Source organism: Tachyglossus aculeatus, chromosome X5, assembly GCF_015852505.1.
Source record: "Tachyglossus aculeatus isolate mTacAcu1 chromosome X5, mTacAcu1.pri, whole genome shotgun sequence".
Classification (NCBI taxonomy): Eukaryota; Metazoa; Chordata; class Mammalia; order Monotremata; family Tachyglossidae; genus Tachyglossus; species Tachyglossus aculeatus.
Window position 1 is genome coordinate 11,111,590 of NC_052097.1, and position 17,899 is coordinate 11,129,488.

At 45.6% G+C, this 17,899-nt stretch overlaps 1 protein-coding gene across 2 annotated transcripts in view; it reads right to left on the minus strand.

Annotated features, from left to right (window-relative positions):
* The window catches only part of STPG2 (sperm tail PG-rich repeat containing 2), a 354,184-nt gene that overhangs the window by 323,438 nt on the left and 12,847 nt on the right, over window positions 1-17,899 (minus strand). For both annotated transcript variants that reach the window (XM_038769335.1, XM_038769336.1), the window contains exons 4-6: window positions 14,543-14,707; window positions 14,129-14,241; window positions 8,301-8,412 (exon numbers count right to left, since the gene is read on the minus strand). In XM_038769335.1, the coding sequence (XP_038625263.1) occupies window positions 8,301-8,412; window positions 14,129-14,241; window positions 14,543-14,707 (390 nt within the window). The remainder of the gene's footprint in view (window positions 1-8,300; window positions 8,413-14,128; window positions 14,242-14,542; window positions 14,708-17,899) is intronic.

The window sequence follows — 17,899 nt, forward strand, 5'->3', positions numbered from 1 at the left end:
TGCTTAGAAATTCCTTCCAGTTTTCCAACGGATTTAACTGTGCCTGTCCAGATGGGTCCTTGGCAGATACCTCCTTATTTTTTCATTCATCCATTCAATCGTATTTATTGAGCACTTACTGCGTGCAGAGCACTGTGCTAAGCGCTTGGGAAGTCCAAGTTGGCAACATCTAGAGACGGTCCCTACCTGACAGCGGGCTCACAGTCTAGAAGGGAGAGACAGATAACAAAACAAAACGTATTCACAAAATAAAATAAATAGAATAAACATGTACAAATAAAATAAATAAATAGAGTAACATCCTCCTGGCTCCGAAGCCACTGGTCTCTCCACCAGGCCGTGCTGCCGTTGGGAAGCATTCCCCTTCAAGACGTGCTTAGAAATTCCTTTCAGTTTTCCAACGGATTTAACTGTGCCTGTCCAAACGGGTCCTTGGCAGATACCTCCTTATTTTTTCATTCATCCATTCAATCGTATTTATTGAGCGCTTACTGCGTGCAGAGCACTGTGCTAAGCGCTTGGAAGTCCAAGTTGGCAACATCTAGAGACGGTCCCTACCCGACAGCAGGCTCACAGTCTAGAAGGGGGAGACAGACAACAAAACAAAACATATTCACAAAATAAAATAAATAGAATAAATATGTACAAATAAAATAAATAAATAGAGTAACAGGTCCTCCTGGCTCCAAAGCCAGTGGTCTCTCCACCAGGCCATGCTGCCGTTGGGTAGCGTTCCCCTTCAAGACGTGCTTAGAAATTCCTTTCAGTTTTCCAACGGATTTAACTGTGCCTGTCCAGATGGGTCCTTGGCAGATACCTCCTTATTTTTTCATTCATCCATTCAATCGTATTTATTGAGCGCTTACTGCGTGCAGAGCACTGTGCTAAGCGCTTGGGAAGTCCAAGTCGGCAACATAGAGAGATGGCCCCTACCCGACAGCGGGCTCACAGTCTAGAAGGGGGAGACAGAGAACAAAATAAAACATATTAATAAAATAAAATAGAACAAATATGTACAAATAAAATAAATAAATAAATAGAGTAACAGGTCCTCCTGACTCCGAAGCCAGTGGTCTCTCCAGTAGGCCGTGCTTCCTAACGTTCCCCTTCAAGACGTGCTTAGAAATTCCTTCCAGTTTTCCAACGGATTTAACTGTGCCTGTCCAGATGGGTCCTTGGCAGATACCTCCTTATTTCATTCCTAAGGATAATAATAATAATAATGATGGCATTTGTTAAGCGCTATGTGCCAAGCGCTGTTCTAAACGCTGTGGGGGGGGGATACAAGCAGCGTGGCTCAGTGGAAAGAGCCCGGGCTTTGGAGTCAGAGGTCATCCCCTTCTAGACTGTGAGCCCACTGTGGGGTAGGGACCGTCTCTATATGTTGCCAACTTCTCAAGCGCTTAGTACAGTGCTCTGCACACAGTAAGTGCTCAATAAATACGACTAAATGAATAATATCACACGGTCCTCTTCAAATAACAGTCCTGGCCCACGTCCCTTGGGATACTCAAGTGAGCCCACTGTTGGGTAGGGACCGTCTCTATATGTTGCCAACTTGTACTTCCCAAGCGCTTAGTCCAGTGCTCTGCGCACAGTAAGCGCTCAATAAATACGATTGATTGATTGATTGATTGATTGATTGATTGAAATAGAGTTCGCTGTGGGCAGGGAACTTGTCTACTTGTGTTGGCACAGAGAAGTGAAGTGACTCGCCCAAAGTCACACAGCTGACAGTTGGCAGAGCCGGGATTCGAACCCATGACCTCTGACTCCAAAGCCCAGGCTCTTTCCACTGAGCCATGCTGCTTCTCTATGCCTCAGTTACCTCACCTGTAAAATGGGGATGAAGAGAGTGAGCCCTATGTGGGACATGGGCTGTGGGCAACATGATTACTTTTTTATCTATCCCAGCACTTAGAACAGTACCTAGAACATAATAAGTGTTTAACAAAAACCATAAAATATATATATGTATATGTATGTATATATGTGTGTGTACATATATATGCACATATATACACATATATGTATATATGCGTTTAACAAAAACCATAAAATATATGTATGTGTATGTGTATATATATCTATATATATGTACATATAGATATTTTATGGCTTTTGTTAAACACATAGATACATATATATGTCTTTATATGTAGATACATGTGAATATATATGTGCATGTATACATATATGTACATATGTGTGTACATATATATACATATATATGTATATGTGTGTTTAACAAAAACCATAAAATGTGTGTGTGTGTGTGTGTGTGTGTGTATAGTGGGTTTTGTTAAACACACATGTACATATATGTGTCTATATATGTGCAGATATATGTGAATATATGTACATATATATGTACACATATATACATACATATACATATATATATTATGGGTTTTGTTAAGCACTTACTATGTTCTAGGTACTGTTCTAAAATATATGTATGTATATATGAATAAGTATTTCCAGTGAAATATATATATAGTGCATATATATATATATATATATTCATTCACTGGAAATACTTATTCATTCACCGGAAATACTTAAAGTAACAGTCCATCCAGGAAGCATCTTACAAAAATAAACACATTGCTGCCGGAAGAAAATCTAATGAGATTATGAATTCTTCCTGCCAAGCCCCTTTTAGTACACATTTTGCGTTTTTGGAAAATACCAGCTGCCTAGCTGACATCAAATTACGTTGAAACGGCAGGATCGTAATATTGGCAGGCGGCACTGGTGAAAGAAACGATCCCTCCATGCCTAGCAGTTAAATCTAAGTAGGAAAACATTTCCGTTTATGCTTTCCATATGGAGGAGTCCCAACATCGTTTAAAGCCGGCCCTTCGAAAGAAAAAACCTGAAAGAATATACTATACACGTGGGTCAGATTTCCCCCACTGGCCTCTAATCCAGGGAATCATCTAGGTGCAGTGGTTCAAACTAGAACATCTTAATCATCATCATCATCATCATCAATCGTATTTATTGAGCGCTTACTACGTGCAGAGCACTGTACTAAGCGCTTGGGAAGTACCAATTGGCAACATATAGAGACAGTCCCTACCCAACGGTGGGCTCACAGTCTAAAAGGGGGAGACAGAGAACAAAACCAAACATACTAACAAAATAAAATAAATAGAATAGATATGTACAAATAAAATAGAGTAAAAAAATATGTACAAACATAATCATTTTCTATCAACGGGAACCGTTTTTTTCGAAAAACTGATGAAAAAAATCAGTATTATAAATAAGTTTACAGTTCCAAAATAGGCCAAAGTATCTGTGCCATCTAGTGGAAACTTACTAAGTAACTCGACTGTCGGAGACTCGATTCTCCTCTAGTTCGAAGGCCCTGTGGGAAACGTTCTATTAATAAACTATATTAATGAACTAAATTCCATACTCCGGTCCAATTTGTGATAATAATAATAATAATAATAATGGTGGTATTAGTTAAGCACTTACTATGTGCAAAGCACTGTTCTAAGCGCTGGGGAGGTTACAAGGTGATCAGTCTGTCCCGTGGGGGGCTCACAGTTTTAATCCCCATTTTACAGATGAGGGAACTGAGGCACAGAGAAGTGACTTGCCCCAAGTGTGATGTGTTTTCACCCCGACCCCACGTTCACGAGTTTATATATCTGCCAAACTATGAAACGATCAGACTCAACGTTTTTTAAATCACCCCTGATGACGGAGCAATTTCGGAGTCATTTTTTGCCCAGGTGAGCAATACGCCTAACTTGGGGGAGGCGACTGGGTGCCCGGATGGAGTTGTTGCCAACTTGTACTTCCCAAGCGCTTAGTACAGTGCTCTGCACACAGTAAGCGCTCAATAAATGCAATTGAATATAGCCTTACGTATATATGTTTGTACATATTTATTACTCTATTTATTTATTTATTTTACTTGTACTTGTCTATTCTATTTATTTTATTTTGTTAGTATGTTTGGTTTTGTTCTCTGCCTCCCCCTTTTAGACTGTGAGCCCACTGTTGGGTAGGGACTGTCTCTATATGTTGCCAATTTGTACTTCCCAAGCGCTTAGTACAGTGCTCTGAACATAGTAAGCACTCAATAAATACGATTGATGATGATGATGATAGCCTTTAGGGAAGCATTCATTCATTCATTCATTCAATCGTATTTATTGAGCGCTTACTGTGTGCAGAGCACTGGACTAAGCGCTTGGGAAGTACAAGTCGGCTACCTATAGAGAAGGTCCCTACCCGACTGCGGGCTCACGGTCTAGAAGGGGGAGACAGACAACAAAACATATTAACAAAATAAAATCAATAGAATAAATATGTTACAAATAAAATAAATAAATAGAGTAATAAATGCGTGCAAACATATATACATAGATACATATGGCTCAGTGGAAACAACCCAGGCTTGGGAGTCAGAGGTCATGGGTTCTCATGCCAGCTCCGCCACGTGTCAGCTGTGTGACCTTGGGCAAGTCACTTCACTTCTCTGGGCCTCAGTTTCCTCATCTGTAAAATGGGGATTAAGACCGTGAGCCCCCCGTGGGACAACCTGATCGTCTGAAGCAGCGTGGCTCAGTGGAAAGAGCCCGGGCTTTGGAGTCAGAGGTCGTGGGTTCTAATCCCGGCTCCGCCACATGTCTGCTGTGTGACCTTGGGCAGGTGACTTCACTTCTCTGGGCCTCAGTTCCCTCATCTGGAAAATGGGGATGAAGACTGGAAGCCCCCCCGTGGGACAACCTGATCACCTTGTATCCTCCCCAGTGCTTAGAACGGTGCTTTGCACATAGTAAGCGCTTAACAAATGCCATCATTATTATTATTATCACCTTGTAACCTCCCCAGCGCTTAGAACAGTGCTTTGCCCATAGTAAGCGCTTAATAAATGCCATTATTATTATTATTACTTCCCACGCCCTGGTTTCTTCACAATAATAGATTAAATCTGAAACTTTATTCATTCCCTTCTAATGAAAATAGCAGTTCTGAGCCTCCCCGCTCCACAACCGGGGAGTTCCGCGGTAATAACCTGTGGAAGAAGAAAGCTTTTCATTTTCCCATTTTTAAAAAAAGTTGATGGGAAGGAGATGAAACAATAGAAACGATTTAAGTCACCTGGCAACAAAGAAAACGGCCTGCTGTCTAGACAACTGCCACTCGCTTCAACAATTTGGCCTGGAAATTAGGAACCACCCAGCAATTTCCAAGAAAGCCATGTCGCTGGCGTGTGGCAATCTTACTTACAAAAGAAGCTATGCAATGTCACGGGGCCTTTCATCTTCTGATACTCACACGTGCACTCCCAATTTTTTTTTTTTCCAAAACCATGAAAAAGAGCTAATACTTATTATAAACGAAGCGGCGTAGGGCAATATTTCCAAAGAAAAGAGAGGGAAATAAAGCGTCCATCAGCTACTAAGGACCCACATGGTCTATTTATTTATTTATTTAACTTGTATATATTTATTCTATTTTATTCTGTTAATATGATTGTTCTCTGTCTCCCCCTTCTAGACCGTGAGCCCGCTGTTGGGTAGGGACCGTCTCTAGATGTTGCCAACTTGTACTTCCACAGTGCTCTGCACACAGTGAGCGCTCAATAAATACGATTGAATGAATGAATGAATGGTACCTAACTACGTAGACAGACTTGCCTATGGTAAAGAACCGACAGCATCTCTTCCCTCAAGAAACTAAAAGTCTACACAGGAAGGCAAAAATCACACATCGCCTAGATTGTCCTCTCCTTGTGGGCAGGGAAGCCGTCTACCAACTCTACCGGAGCTCGGTAGCTTAGTGCTCTGCACATAGTAAGCACTCCATCGACATCGCGGGTCGATCCGCGTAAAACTCAATATTGTTCCAAAGTCCAGATGACTCGTCTGTCTATTTTTCGCCTCCTTTCCCTCAATCCGCCTCTGCCCACTTCAGCCACTTGGTCTCTCTTGCCTTTTCCCAACCCGCGTCGCCTCCGCTCTCTGTCCCGTTTCGAGTTCCCAAAAGTTGGTCCCCTCATCCTGGCCGGGGCCGCGTTTTTTTTTCCCCGTTGTTCAAAAAGTTTCAGGCTTAATTGACAAAACGAAGACCGTGGAAGCTGGAAGCTTTCCTAAGCCAAGGGAAATGTGGACTCTCGCCATCATGGCGGCCTGCTGTCTTCCATGACAATTCCTCACGCCTGATTCCTGGTTTTTTTTCTCTTCTTCCCACCTCATCCCGCCATTCCAGTGGTTCCTCTTCTTGAACTGGAACGTCTGCTCTCCGATTATTTTCCTCCCTCCTGGTTCTGTCTTTCCCCTCCCTCTCTTTTCTGCCTTGCGGCCGAGTGAGCCCGCTGTCGGGTAGGGACCGTCTCTACATGTGGCCAACTTGGACTTCCCAAGCGCTTAGTATGGCGCTCTGCGCACGGCGAGCGCTCAATAAATACAACTGAAGCAACGAATGAACGAATGAATGGGAAGTTTACGAAACCCGCCACCCATACACGTACGCTAAAATACAACGTTCAAAGTATAATAATAGTCAGGCCAGGAAAATACAGTTTCTGAACAGCATTGCTAATTTATTTATTTATTTATTTTGTTTCAGCCGTATTTATTGAGCGCTTACTGTGTGCAGAGCACTGTACTAATTACACTTTTGTTACTAAATGTCAAACATATGAGAAAGGCGTGGGGTCACCGTACTGAATTAAGCATCACGGCTTTATGAAGATAATAATCTTGGATTTTTTTTTTTTACGGAGATTTTGTTGTTATGGTATTTGTTCAGCGCTTACTATGGGCCGGGCACTGTATTAAGCACTGGGGTAGATGATGATAATAATAATAATAATAGTAATGGTGGCATTTATTAAGCGCTTACTAAGCGCTGGGGAGGTAACAAGGCGATCAGGTTGTCCCACGGGGGGCTCACAGTCTTAATCCCCATTTTACAGATGAGGCCACTGAGGCACAGAGAAGTGAAGTGACTCGCCCAAAGTCACACAGCTGACAGTTGGCGGAGCCGGGATGAGAGACAAGCTAATCAGGTTGGACACGGTCCCTGTTCCACGTGGGGCCCACAGTCTTAATCCCCATTTTACAGATGAGGTCACTGAGGCACAGAGAAGTGAAGTGACTTCCCCAAAGTCACACAGCTGACAGTTGGCGGAGCCGGGATGAGAGACAAGCTAATCAGGTTGGACACGGTCCCTGTCCCACGTGGGGCTCACAGTCTTCATCCCCATTTTACAGATGAGGGAACTGAGGCCCAGAGAAGTGAAATGACTCACCCGAGGTCACACAGGACACAGGCGGAGGAGCTGGAGTTCGAACCCAGGTCCTCCTGACTCACGAGCCCGTGCTTTCTCCATTATGTCCCATTACTTCTAAGTCTATCTTTAGCGCCCTGTCTCGGACTTTCAGTCTCTGTCATTGAAAGGTTTGGGGAAGAAAGCGAAGAGGCCTCAGTTTCCCCAGGCAGTTCAGACCCGGGAGACATTCTCAGTTTTCTTATCCTTCCATGGGCTTTCAAAGCAGAAGTCAAAAATCTCAAGTAAATCCGATGCCCGCATTGAAATATACCTTCCGATAATGCCGAGAGGATAAAGAGAAGCTGGTTTTAACCGTTCCGACTGGAATCTGATATCCAAGCCTATTGAAAACTGCTCCTATTTATCTTCTGAGAGGTTCGTTGCTCGGCAGAGGACGTCGGGAGCAAAATTCATTCACTCAATCGTACTTATTAATAATAATAATAATAACGTTGGCATTTGTTAAGCGCTTACTATGTGCAAAGCACTGTTCTAAGCGCTTGGGGGGATACAAACTGATCAGGTCGTCCCACGTGGGGCTCACAGTCTTAATCCCCATTTTACAGATGAGGCAACTGAGGCTCAGAGAAGTTAAGTGACTTGCCCAAGGTCACGCAGCAGACATGTGGCGGAGCCGGGATTCGAACCCATGACCTCCGACTCCAAAGCCCGTGCTCTTTCCACTGAGCCACGCTGCTTCTCTTATTGAGCGCTTGCTGTGTGCAGAGCACTGTACTAAGCGCTTGGGAAGTACGATTCGGCAACATAGAGAGACGGTCCCGACCCGACAACAGGTTCTCTCAAATGAAACGCTGTCGTCATTTTCAGAGGAAAGCCAAGGAAAGAGTCGACTACGATTCCGTAAACAAGGGATCGGGTTTTCATTCACAAGGGCTACCCTTCTCACTGCCGTCCTTAAAATCCCCGAAACTCGGCGTTTCGACCGCTCTAGAAGGCGCTGCTTAAATACTAAGAAATAGCTTAGATGGGGTTTTACCTTCTTTTCTTCTTGCAGGGCTATTACTTCATAATACCGGGGCAGGAAAGGGCCACCTTTCGTCTTCTCTTCCTTCTTGATGTTGACGTTCTCGTAATGTACCGTACCTTCCCTTAAAAAAAAAAATTAGAGGGAAATACGTCGGTTTTCAGCGTGAATTCCACCTTAATAATCGGATTATTCTACTTTCGGCAGATATTAATAGCAGCTTCTGTAGTGTAAGAGGCTTCTCACTGACGAAATTTAATCAAACACTGGTATTTGCTGAGCGCTTACAATATGCGGAGCAGCGCGTTAAGCGCTGGGGAAAATACAATACGATGGAGTTGATCGCTCCCCCAAGGAGCTTAGAGGTTGCAGGGGGAGACAGATATTAATCCATCGATCGATCGATCGATCGATAGGATTTATTGGGCGCTTACTGTGGGCAGAGCACTATACTGAGCGCTTGGGAGAGTGTGACACAACAATAAACAGGCACATTCCCTGCCCTCCACGAGCTTAGAGTCTAGAGGGGGAGACAGACGTGAATATAAATAAAGAAATTATAGATACCTACTTAAGTGCTGTGGGGCTGAGGGGGGTGGGTTGAATAAAAGGAGCAAGTCAAGGAGACGCAGAAGCGCTTAGTACAGTGCTTTGCACACAGTAGGTGCTCAGTAAATACGACCGAATGAATGAATCAATCAATCAATCGATTGTATTTATTGAGCACTTACTGTGTGCACAGCACTGTACTAAGCGCTTGGGAAGTCCAAGTTGGCAACATATAGAGACAGTCCCTACCCAACAGCGGGCTCACAGTCTAAAATCACCGCAGAAGGGAGAGGGAGAAGAGAAAAGGAGGGCAAAAATCAGTTACAGATAAGGGGATTAAATATGATTTTAAATCATTATACAAACTGATGATGCTCCCTAGTGATGTCATCCCCCCCTTCTAGACTGTAAGCTTATTGCAGGCAGGGAGTGTGCCTGTTTGTTGTTATATTGTACTCCCCCAAGCGCTTAGTACAGTGCTCTGTACACTTTAAGCGCTCAATAAATACAACTGACTAACGTTGGCCTCCTCTTTTCGGATTCAAAACTGAGAAAATGATCACGAATAATAATAATAAAATGGTATTTGTTAATTGCTTGTTAGGGGTCAAGCACTGTACTAAGCGCTGGGGTGGATATAAGCCAATCAGTTTGGAAACGTGGGGCTCACAGTCTCAAAATCCCCATTTTACAGACGAGGTAACTGAGGCAGAGAGGAGGGAAGTGACAAGTCCAAGGTCACCCCGCAGACAAGTCGGCAGAGTCCCCCTCCTCCCCCTCTCCACCCCCTCCACCTTACCTCCTTCCCCTCCCCACAGCACCTGTATATAAGTATATATGTTTGTACATATTTATTGCTCTATTTATTTATTTATTTTATTTGTACATATTTATTCTATTCATTTTATTTTGTTAATGTGTTTTGTTCTGTTGGCTGTCTCCCCCTTCTAGACTGTGAGCCCGCTGTCGGGTAGGGACCGTCTATGTTGCCAACTTGGATTTCCCAAGCGCTTAGTCCAGCGCTCTGCACACAGTAGGCGCTCAATAAATACGACTGAATGAATGAATGAATAGGGACCGTCTCTCTATGTTGCCAACTTGGACTTCCCAAGCGCTTAGTACAGTGCTCTGCACACAGTAGGCGCTCAATAAATACGATTGCATGAATGAACGAATAGGGACCGTCTCTCTATGTTTCCAGCTTGGACTTCCTAAGCGCTTAGTCCAGTGCTCTGCACACAGTAGGTGCTCAATAAATACAATCGAATGAATGAATGAATAGGGACCGTCTCTCTATGTTGCCAACTTGGACTTCCCAAGCGCTTAGTCCAGTGCCTCTGCACACAGTAGGCGCTCAATAAATACGATTGAATGAATGAATGAATAGGGACTGTCTCTCTATGTTGCCAACTTGGACTTCCCAAGCGCTTAGTCCAGTGCCTCTGCACACAGTAGGCGCTCAATAAATACGATTGAATAAATGAATGAATAGGGACCGTCTCTCTATGTTGCCAACTTGGACTTCCCAAGCGCTTAGTCCAGTGCCTCTGCACACAGTAAGCGCTCAATAAATACGATCGAATGAATGAATGAATAGGGGCCATCTCTCTATGTTGCCAACTTGGACTTCCCAAGCGCTTAGTCCAGTGCTCTGCACACGTAGGTGCTCAATAAATACGATTGAATGAATGAATGAATGAATAGGGACGGTCTCTCTATGTTGCCAACTTGGACTTCCCAAGTGCTTAGTCCAGTGCCTCTGCACACAGTAGGTGCTCAATAAATACGACTGAATGAATGAAAGAATGAATGATTAGAACCCGGCTCCTCCTGACTCCCAAGCCTGGGCTCTATTTACTAGGCTTCGCTGCTTCTCATCTCCATAAATCAATCAATCAATCAATCAATCATATTTATTGAGCGCTTACTGTGTGCAGAGTACTGTACTAAGCGCTTGGGAAGTCCAAGTTGGCAACATATAGAGACGGTCCCTACCCAACAATGGGCTCACAGTCTTCTCCTGATATTTCACGGAGAAATGATGGGGAACTCCACGATTCTGCGAGCAAGATCTGGGTCCTTTAGGGCGCAGGGTCGATAACTAATGAAGAACGAAGCCTGAAGTGAGTTACGACTCTTGTTATAATCATTTATCCAGTCCCTTGACCCGAGAACATTCATCACATAGTCCATTTATCCCCACAAAGCTGGAGAGGCACCGGGGTGAAAGAAAACTCTTCTGAACTCGACTAAAAGGGAAAAAAAACACGCCAGCTCACTGTCACTGACCCTCCGAAGGGCTGTTCATTCATTCAATCGTATTTATTGAGCGCTTACTGTGTGCAGAGCACTGTACTAAGCGCTTGGGAAGTCCAAGTTGGCAACATCTAGAGACGGTCCCTACCCGACAGCGGGCTCACAGTCTTGAAGGGGGAGACAGACAACAAAACAAAACATATTCACAAAATAAAATAAATAGAATAAATATGTGCAAATAAAATAAATAGAGTAATAAATACATGCAAACATATATACATATATACAGGTGCTGTGTGGGGCTCACAATCTAAATAGAAGGGAGAACAAATTTGTTTTGTTGTCTGCCTCCCCCTACTAGACTGTGAGCCCGCTGTTGGGTAGGGACCGTCTCTAGATGTGGCCGATTTGTACTTCCCAAGCGCTTAGTACAGTGCTCTGCACACAGTAAGCGCTCAATAAATACGACTGAATGAATGAACTATTGAATTCCCACTTGGCAGTTGAGGAAACTGAGGTGCCGAGAAGTTAATTAACTTGCCCAAGGTCACACAAGGAGTGAAGCCACAATTTGAACCCAGATTCTTTGGCTCCCAGGCTGTAGCCAAGCCTAGACTGTGAGCCCACTGTTGGGTAGGGACTGTCTCTATATGTTGCCAACTTGGACTTCCCAAGCGCTTAGTACAGTGCTCTGCACACAGTAAGCGCCCAATAAATACGATTGATTGATTAACCCCGCTCATGTATAGAAGTGCTTAGCAAGTACCATCATTATTAGCAGTAGTTGTTGGAGTATTACTGTGGCTGAATATGTATACTGACCGTCTCTATATGTTGCCAACTTGTACTTCCCAAGCGCTTAGTACAGTGCTTTGCACACAGTAAGCGCTCAATAAATACGATCGGATGAATGAATGAATACTGATTAGCACGTGTATATGGGGAGCACCATGTGGGACAACCTGATCACGTTATACCCCCCCAGCGCTTAGAACAGTGCTTGGCACATAGTAAGCACTTAACAAATGCCATCATTATTATTATTATTATTATCATTATTATCATTATTATTATTATTATTACGCATTGCTGTCACCAAATATGTACACTGGTTAGTTGTGTTGAGTTTCACCCAGGAAAATGAGAAGCAGCGTGGCTCAGAGGAAAGAGCCCGGGCTTTGGAGTCGGAGGTCGTGGCTTCAAACCCCGGCTCTGCCAATTGTCAGCTGGGTGACTTTGGGCAAGTCACTTCACTTCTCTGGGCCTCAGTTCCCTCATCTGGAAAATGGGGATTAATAATCATAATAATAATGACGGCATTTATGATGCCATGATGCAATGCCATGATGCAATGATGGCACAGTCTTCTCGACTGTGAGCCCACTGTTGGGTAGGGACCGTCTCTATATGTTGCCAACTTGGACTTCCCAGGCGCTTAGTACAGTGCTCTGCACACAGTAAGCGCTCAGTAAATACGATTGAATGAATGAATGAATTTATTAAGCGCTTACTATGTGCAAAGCACTGTTCTAAGCGCTAGCACTGTTCTAAGCGACTGGGAGCCCCTTGTGGGACAACCTGATCACCTTGTAACCCTCTCAGCGCTTAGAACAGTGCTTTGCACATAGTAAGCGCTTAATAAATGCCATCATTATTATTATTATTAACTCAAACAACCTGACACTAAAATGCCAATCTCGGGCTTGTTCTTACTTACTGCATTAGGTCGTAGTTCCCAGGCCCTGGGCCTTCTCTCTGAATCGCACCGCGCCTAGACAAATCACAACTGCAACAACCTGACACTAAAATGCCAATCTCGGGCTCGTTCGTACTTACTGCATTAAGTCGTAGTCCCCCGGCCCCGGGCCTTCTCTATGAATCGCATCGGGCCTGGACAAATCACAACTGCAACAACCTGACAATAAAATGCCAATCTCGGGCTCGTTCGGACTTACTGCATTAAGTCGTAGTTCCCTGGCCCCGGGCCTTCTCTATGAATCGCATCGGGCCTGGACAAATCACAACTGCAACAATCTGACACTAAAATGCCAATCTCGGGCTCGTTCGGACTTACTGCATTAAGTCGTAGTCCCCCGGCCCTGGGCCTTCTCTATGAATTGCATCAGGCCTGGACAAATCACAACTGCAACAACCTGACACTAAAATGCCAATCTCGGGCTCGTTCGTACTTACTGCATTAAGTCGTAGTCCCCCGGCCCCGGGCCTTCTCTTTGAATCGCATCGCGCCTAGACAAATCACAACAGCAACAACCTGACACTAAAATGCCAATCTTGGGCTCGTTCGGACTTACTGCATTAAGTCGTAGTCCCCCGGCCCCGGGCCTTCTCTCTGAATCGCATCGCGCCTAGACAAATCACAACTCCAACAACCTGACAATAAAATGCCGCCAATCTCAGGCTTGTTCGGACTTACTGCATTACGTCGCAGTCCCCCGGCCCAGGACCTTCTCTTTGAATCGCATCGGGCCTGGACAAATCACAACTGGAACAACCTGACAATAAAATGCCGCCAATCTCAGGCTTGTTCGGATTTACTGCATTATGTCGCAGTCCCCCAGCCCAGGACCTTCTCTTTGAATCGCATCGCGCCTAGACAAATCACAACAGCAACAACCTGACACTAAAATGCCAATCTCGGGCTCGTTCGGACTTACTGCATTAAGTCGTAGTCCCCCGGCCCCGGGCCTTCTCTCTGAATCGCATCGCGCCTAGACAAATCACAACTCCAACAACCTGACAATAAAATGCCGCCAATCTCAGGCTTGTTCGGACTTACTGCATTACGTCGCAGTCCCCCGGCCCAGGACCTTCTCTTTGAATCGCATCGGGCCTAGACAAATCACAACTGCAACAACCTGACAATAAAATGCCAATCTCGGGCTCGTTCGGACTTACTGCATTACGTCGTAGTCCCCCGGCCCCGGGCCTTCTCTATGAATCGCATCGGGCCTGGATAAATCACAACTGCAACAACCTGACACTAAAATGCCAATCTCGGGCTCGCTCGTACTTACTGCATTAGGTCGTAGTCCCCCGGCCCCGGACCTTCTCTCTGAATCGCATCGCGCCTTCCCGTCAGATGGCCGAAATAGACACCTCTGTATTTCCTGGTAGAGTAAGGACCATCCTGAAAGAGAAAAACAGGTTCTACTGTCATTGGCATACAGGAAGCGCTCAATAAATACGACTGAATGAATGAATGGTGCGGTCCGGATTGTTCTTTTCTGGTGAAAAAGATGCCTTTTCAAGCCTTGGTTGGGATGACCCTGTGGCCTACTGGAAAGAGCCGGGAGTCGGAGGACCTGGGTTCTAATCCTGACTCCGCCGGCCGCCTGCCGTGTGTAACCTCGGGTTACATTACCTGATAATTAACCATTATCATCATCATCATCATTACCGACCGCATGAAGTGGTTTGAAATGACTTACCAACAGGGGTTTGTAGTATGCAGGACCCAGCGTTTTATCGCTGGGTGGTGGGGACTGTCTTAAGATGGTGCCATCTTCATTTACTTGATATCCAAAAGACTGTCCGGGTGAAGGAATAGATGGAACATCTACCTTTGGGCAAAGTTTCTGGTTTTTGGACGCTTTCTGCAAAGCAAAGTTTGAAAAAATTGCACTTACCCTATAGGAGAGCAAACTGACAAACAAAAATAAAACAAAAAGGAGGAATCGGTGGCATCTTCTGAGCATTTTCACGACCCTCACCGACAAGGGGCTGGAGGGGGAGAGGGATGTTAAAATGAATTCTAGAAAGGGGAGACGGCAGAATGTAATCATCATCATCATCAATTGCACGCAGTCCCTTTCCCACGTGGGGCTCAAGTTCTCAATCCCCATTTTATAGGTGAGGGAACTGAGGCCCAGAGAAGTGAAGCGACTGAACCAAGGTCACCCAGCGGACAAGTGGCAGAACCGGGGCCTTCTGACTCCCAGAAGAGATGCTCCTCGTCCCATTCATTCATTCAATCGTATTTATTGAGCGCTTACTGTGTGCAGAGCACTGTACTAAGCGCTTGGGAAGTACAACTGGCAACAACTGCTCTTCTCTTCTCCATCATTCCCCTGCTCCCTTCTGCTCCTGTCCCTCATTCTCCTCTCCCTCATTCCCTACCCAACAGTGGGCTCACAGTCTAGAAGTGGGTCCCATGTGGGGTTCACAATCCCATTTTACAGAGGAAGGAACTGAGGCCCAAAGAGGTTCAATGCCAGTGGCAGAGGGGGGGAGCTGAAGCCCTTGGAGCTGGCTCCCCTAGGGCAGCTTCGGCGGCCTCCTTCTGGGCTCCGAGGCCGCAGGGAGCGTCTCTTGGGGACGGGGTGCAGGACGAGGTCTCCGTGCAGGCCAGGGGAGACCCCCACCGTCCCCGGCCCCAGAGGACCCTCCGGACCGAGCCCACCACAGCCTGCTGTCGACGCAGAGCGACTGGGGCTCGTGGGGCCTGGAAGGGGCCGGACTTCGCGGGCCTGCCCGTGGAACTTGGGGAGCTCTTTCTCCCTCTGAGGGGATCCCAACCCACTCGTCTCCTCTCCCCAGTTCCCTGCTTCCCCTCAGCTCACCTGTGCTCTGCTCCCATCTCTTCCTCCTCTCCCCCATTCCATAATCAACCATTTTGATCTTTCTGCTCGTCTCTTCTCCCTCATTCTCCTGCTCCCTTCTACTTCTCTCCCTCATTCTCCTTCTCTCCCTCATTTTCCTGCTCCCTTCTGCTCCTCTCCCTCATTCTCCTTCTCCTCTCCCTCATTCTCCCGCTCCTCTTCCTTATTCTCCTGCTCCTCTCCCTCATTCTCCTTCTTCACTCCCTCATTCTGCTCCTCTCTCATTCTCCTGCTTCCTTCTGCTCTTCCTCACCCTCCCGCTCTTCTCCCTCATTCTCCTGCTTCCTTCTGCTCCTCTCCCTCATTCTCCCACTCCCATCTGCTCCTCTCCCTCATTCTCCTTCTCCTCTCCCTCATTCTCCCTCTTCACTCCCTCATTCTTCTGCTCCTCTCCCTCATTCTCCTGCTCCTCTCCCTCATTCTGCTCCTCTTTCTCCTGCTCCTCTCCCTCATTCTCCTGCTTCCTTCTGCTCTTCCTCACCCTCCCGCTCTTCTCCCTCATTCTCCTGCTTCCTTTTGCTCCCCTCCCTCGTTCTCCCACTCCCTTCTGCTTCTCTCCCTCATTCTCCTGCTCCTCTCCCACATTCTCCTGCTTCCTTCTGCTCCTCTTCCTCATTCTCCCACTCCTCTCCCTAATTGTCCTTCCTTCTGCTCCTCATTCTCCCGCTCTTCTGCTTCTCTCCCTCATTCTCCTGCTCCTCTCCCGTATTCTCCTGCTTCCTTCTGCTCCTCTTCCTCATTCTCCCACTCCTCTCCCTAATTCTCCTACTTCCTTTTGCTCCTCCTTTCTCGCACTCCTCTCCCTCATTCTCCTGCTTCTTCTGCTCCTCCCTCATTCTCCCTCTTCACTCCCTCATTCTTCTGCTCCTTTCCCCCGTTCTCCTTCCTTCTGCTCCTCTCCCTCATTCTCCCTCTTCAGTCCCTCATTCTTCTGCTCCTTTCCCCCGTTCTCCTGCTTCCTTCTGCTCTTCTTCCTCATTCTCCCACTCCTCTCCCTCATTATCCTGCTCCCTTCTGCTCCTCTCCCTCATTCTCCCTCTCCCATATGCTTCTCTCCTTCATTTTCCTGCTCCTCTCCCCCATTCTCCTTCTCCCTTCTACTCCCCCAACATACAAGAGTAAGGAGGAAGGAACAACCCCTTAAAACAGCCAAGCTTACAAATTCACTTCGCTGTTGCTGGGCCAAAAAAATATTATATTTTTCAGGTGCAAAAAATATTTAAATAGCCTCGGGCATATTTTCTTCTTGTCTACCAGTTTGTTTTCCATCCAACAATTTAGAAACTAGGATGTTCAGTGACCTGGAAATAAGATAAACAAGACCACATGTGCTACATAATGATCTTCTGTTCCAAAAGCGCTTAGTGGTTTCTTGTCTGTCTTGAGGAACAGTTCTGTCTTTCAGGCCACCATCATTTATGTGGTTACCAAAAATGTTGATTGTGGAATTGGGAGTTTTTCCCTTTTCCCTCTTCCTTCCTTTCTAAAACCACAAATAGATTCCTGTTTCATAGGGAAAATATATTCAAAATATAATGAACACCCCAGCAATTTTCTTGTGCATTTGGTACTTCAAGAAGACCTGGACTTTGCTTTATTAATGATAATAATAATAATAATGGCATTTATTAAGCACTTACTATGTGCAAAGCACTGTTCTAAGCAATGGGGAGGTTACAAGGTGATCAGGTTGTCCCTCGGGGGGCTCAGTCTTCATCCCCATGTCACAGATGAGGTAACTGAGGCCCAGAGAAGTGTAACCTTCATTTTACAGATGAGGTAAGTGCAGTACAGAGAAGTGAAATCATAATAATAATGGCATTTATTAAGCGCTTACTATGTGTAAAGCACTGTTCTAAGCACTGGGCAGGTTACAAGGTGATCAGGTTGTCCCTCGGGGGGCTCACAGTCTTCATCTCCATTTCACAGATGAGGTAACTTAGGCACAGAGAAGTGTAACCTTCATTTTAGAAATGAGGTAAGTGCAGTACAGAGAAGTGAAATCATAATAATAATGGCATTTATTAAGAGCTTACTATGTGCAAAGCACTGTTCTAAGCACTGGGGAGGTTACAAGGTGATCAGGTTGTCCCTCGGAGGGCTCAGTCTTCGTCCCCATTTCACAGATGAGGGAACTGAGGCCCAGAGAAGTGAAACCTTCATTTTACAGATGAGGTAAGTGCGGTA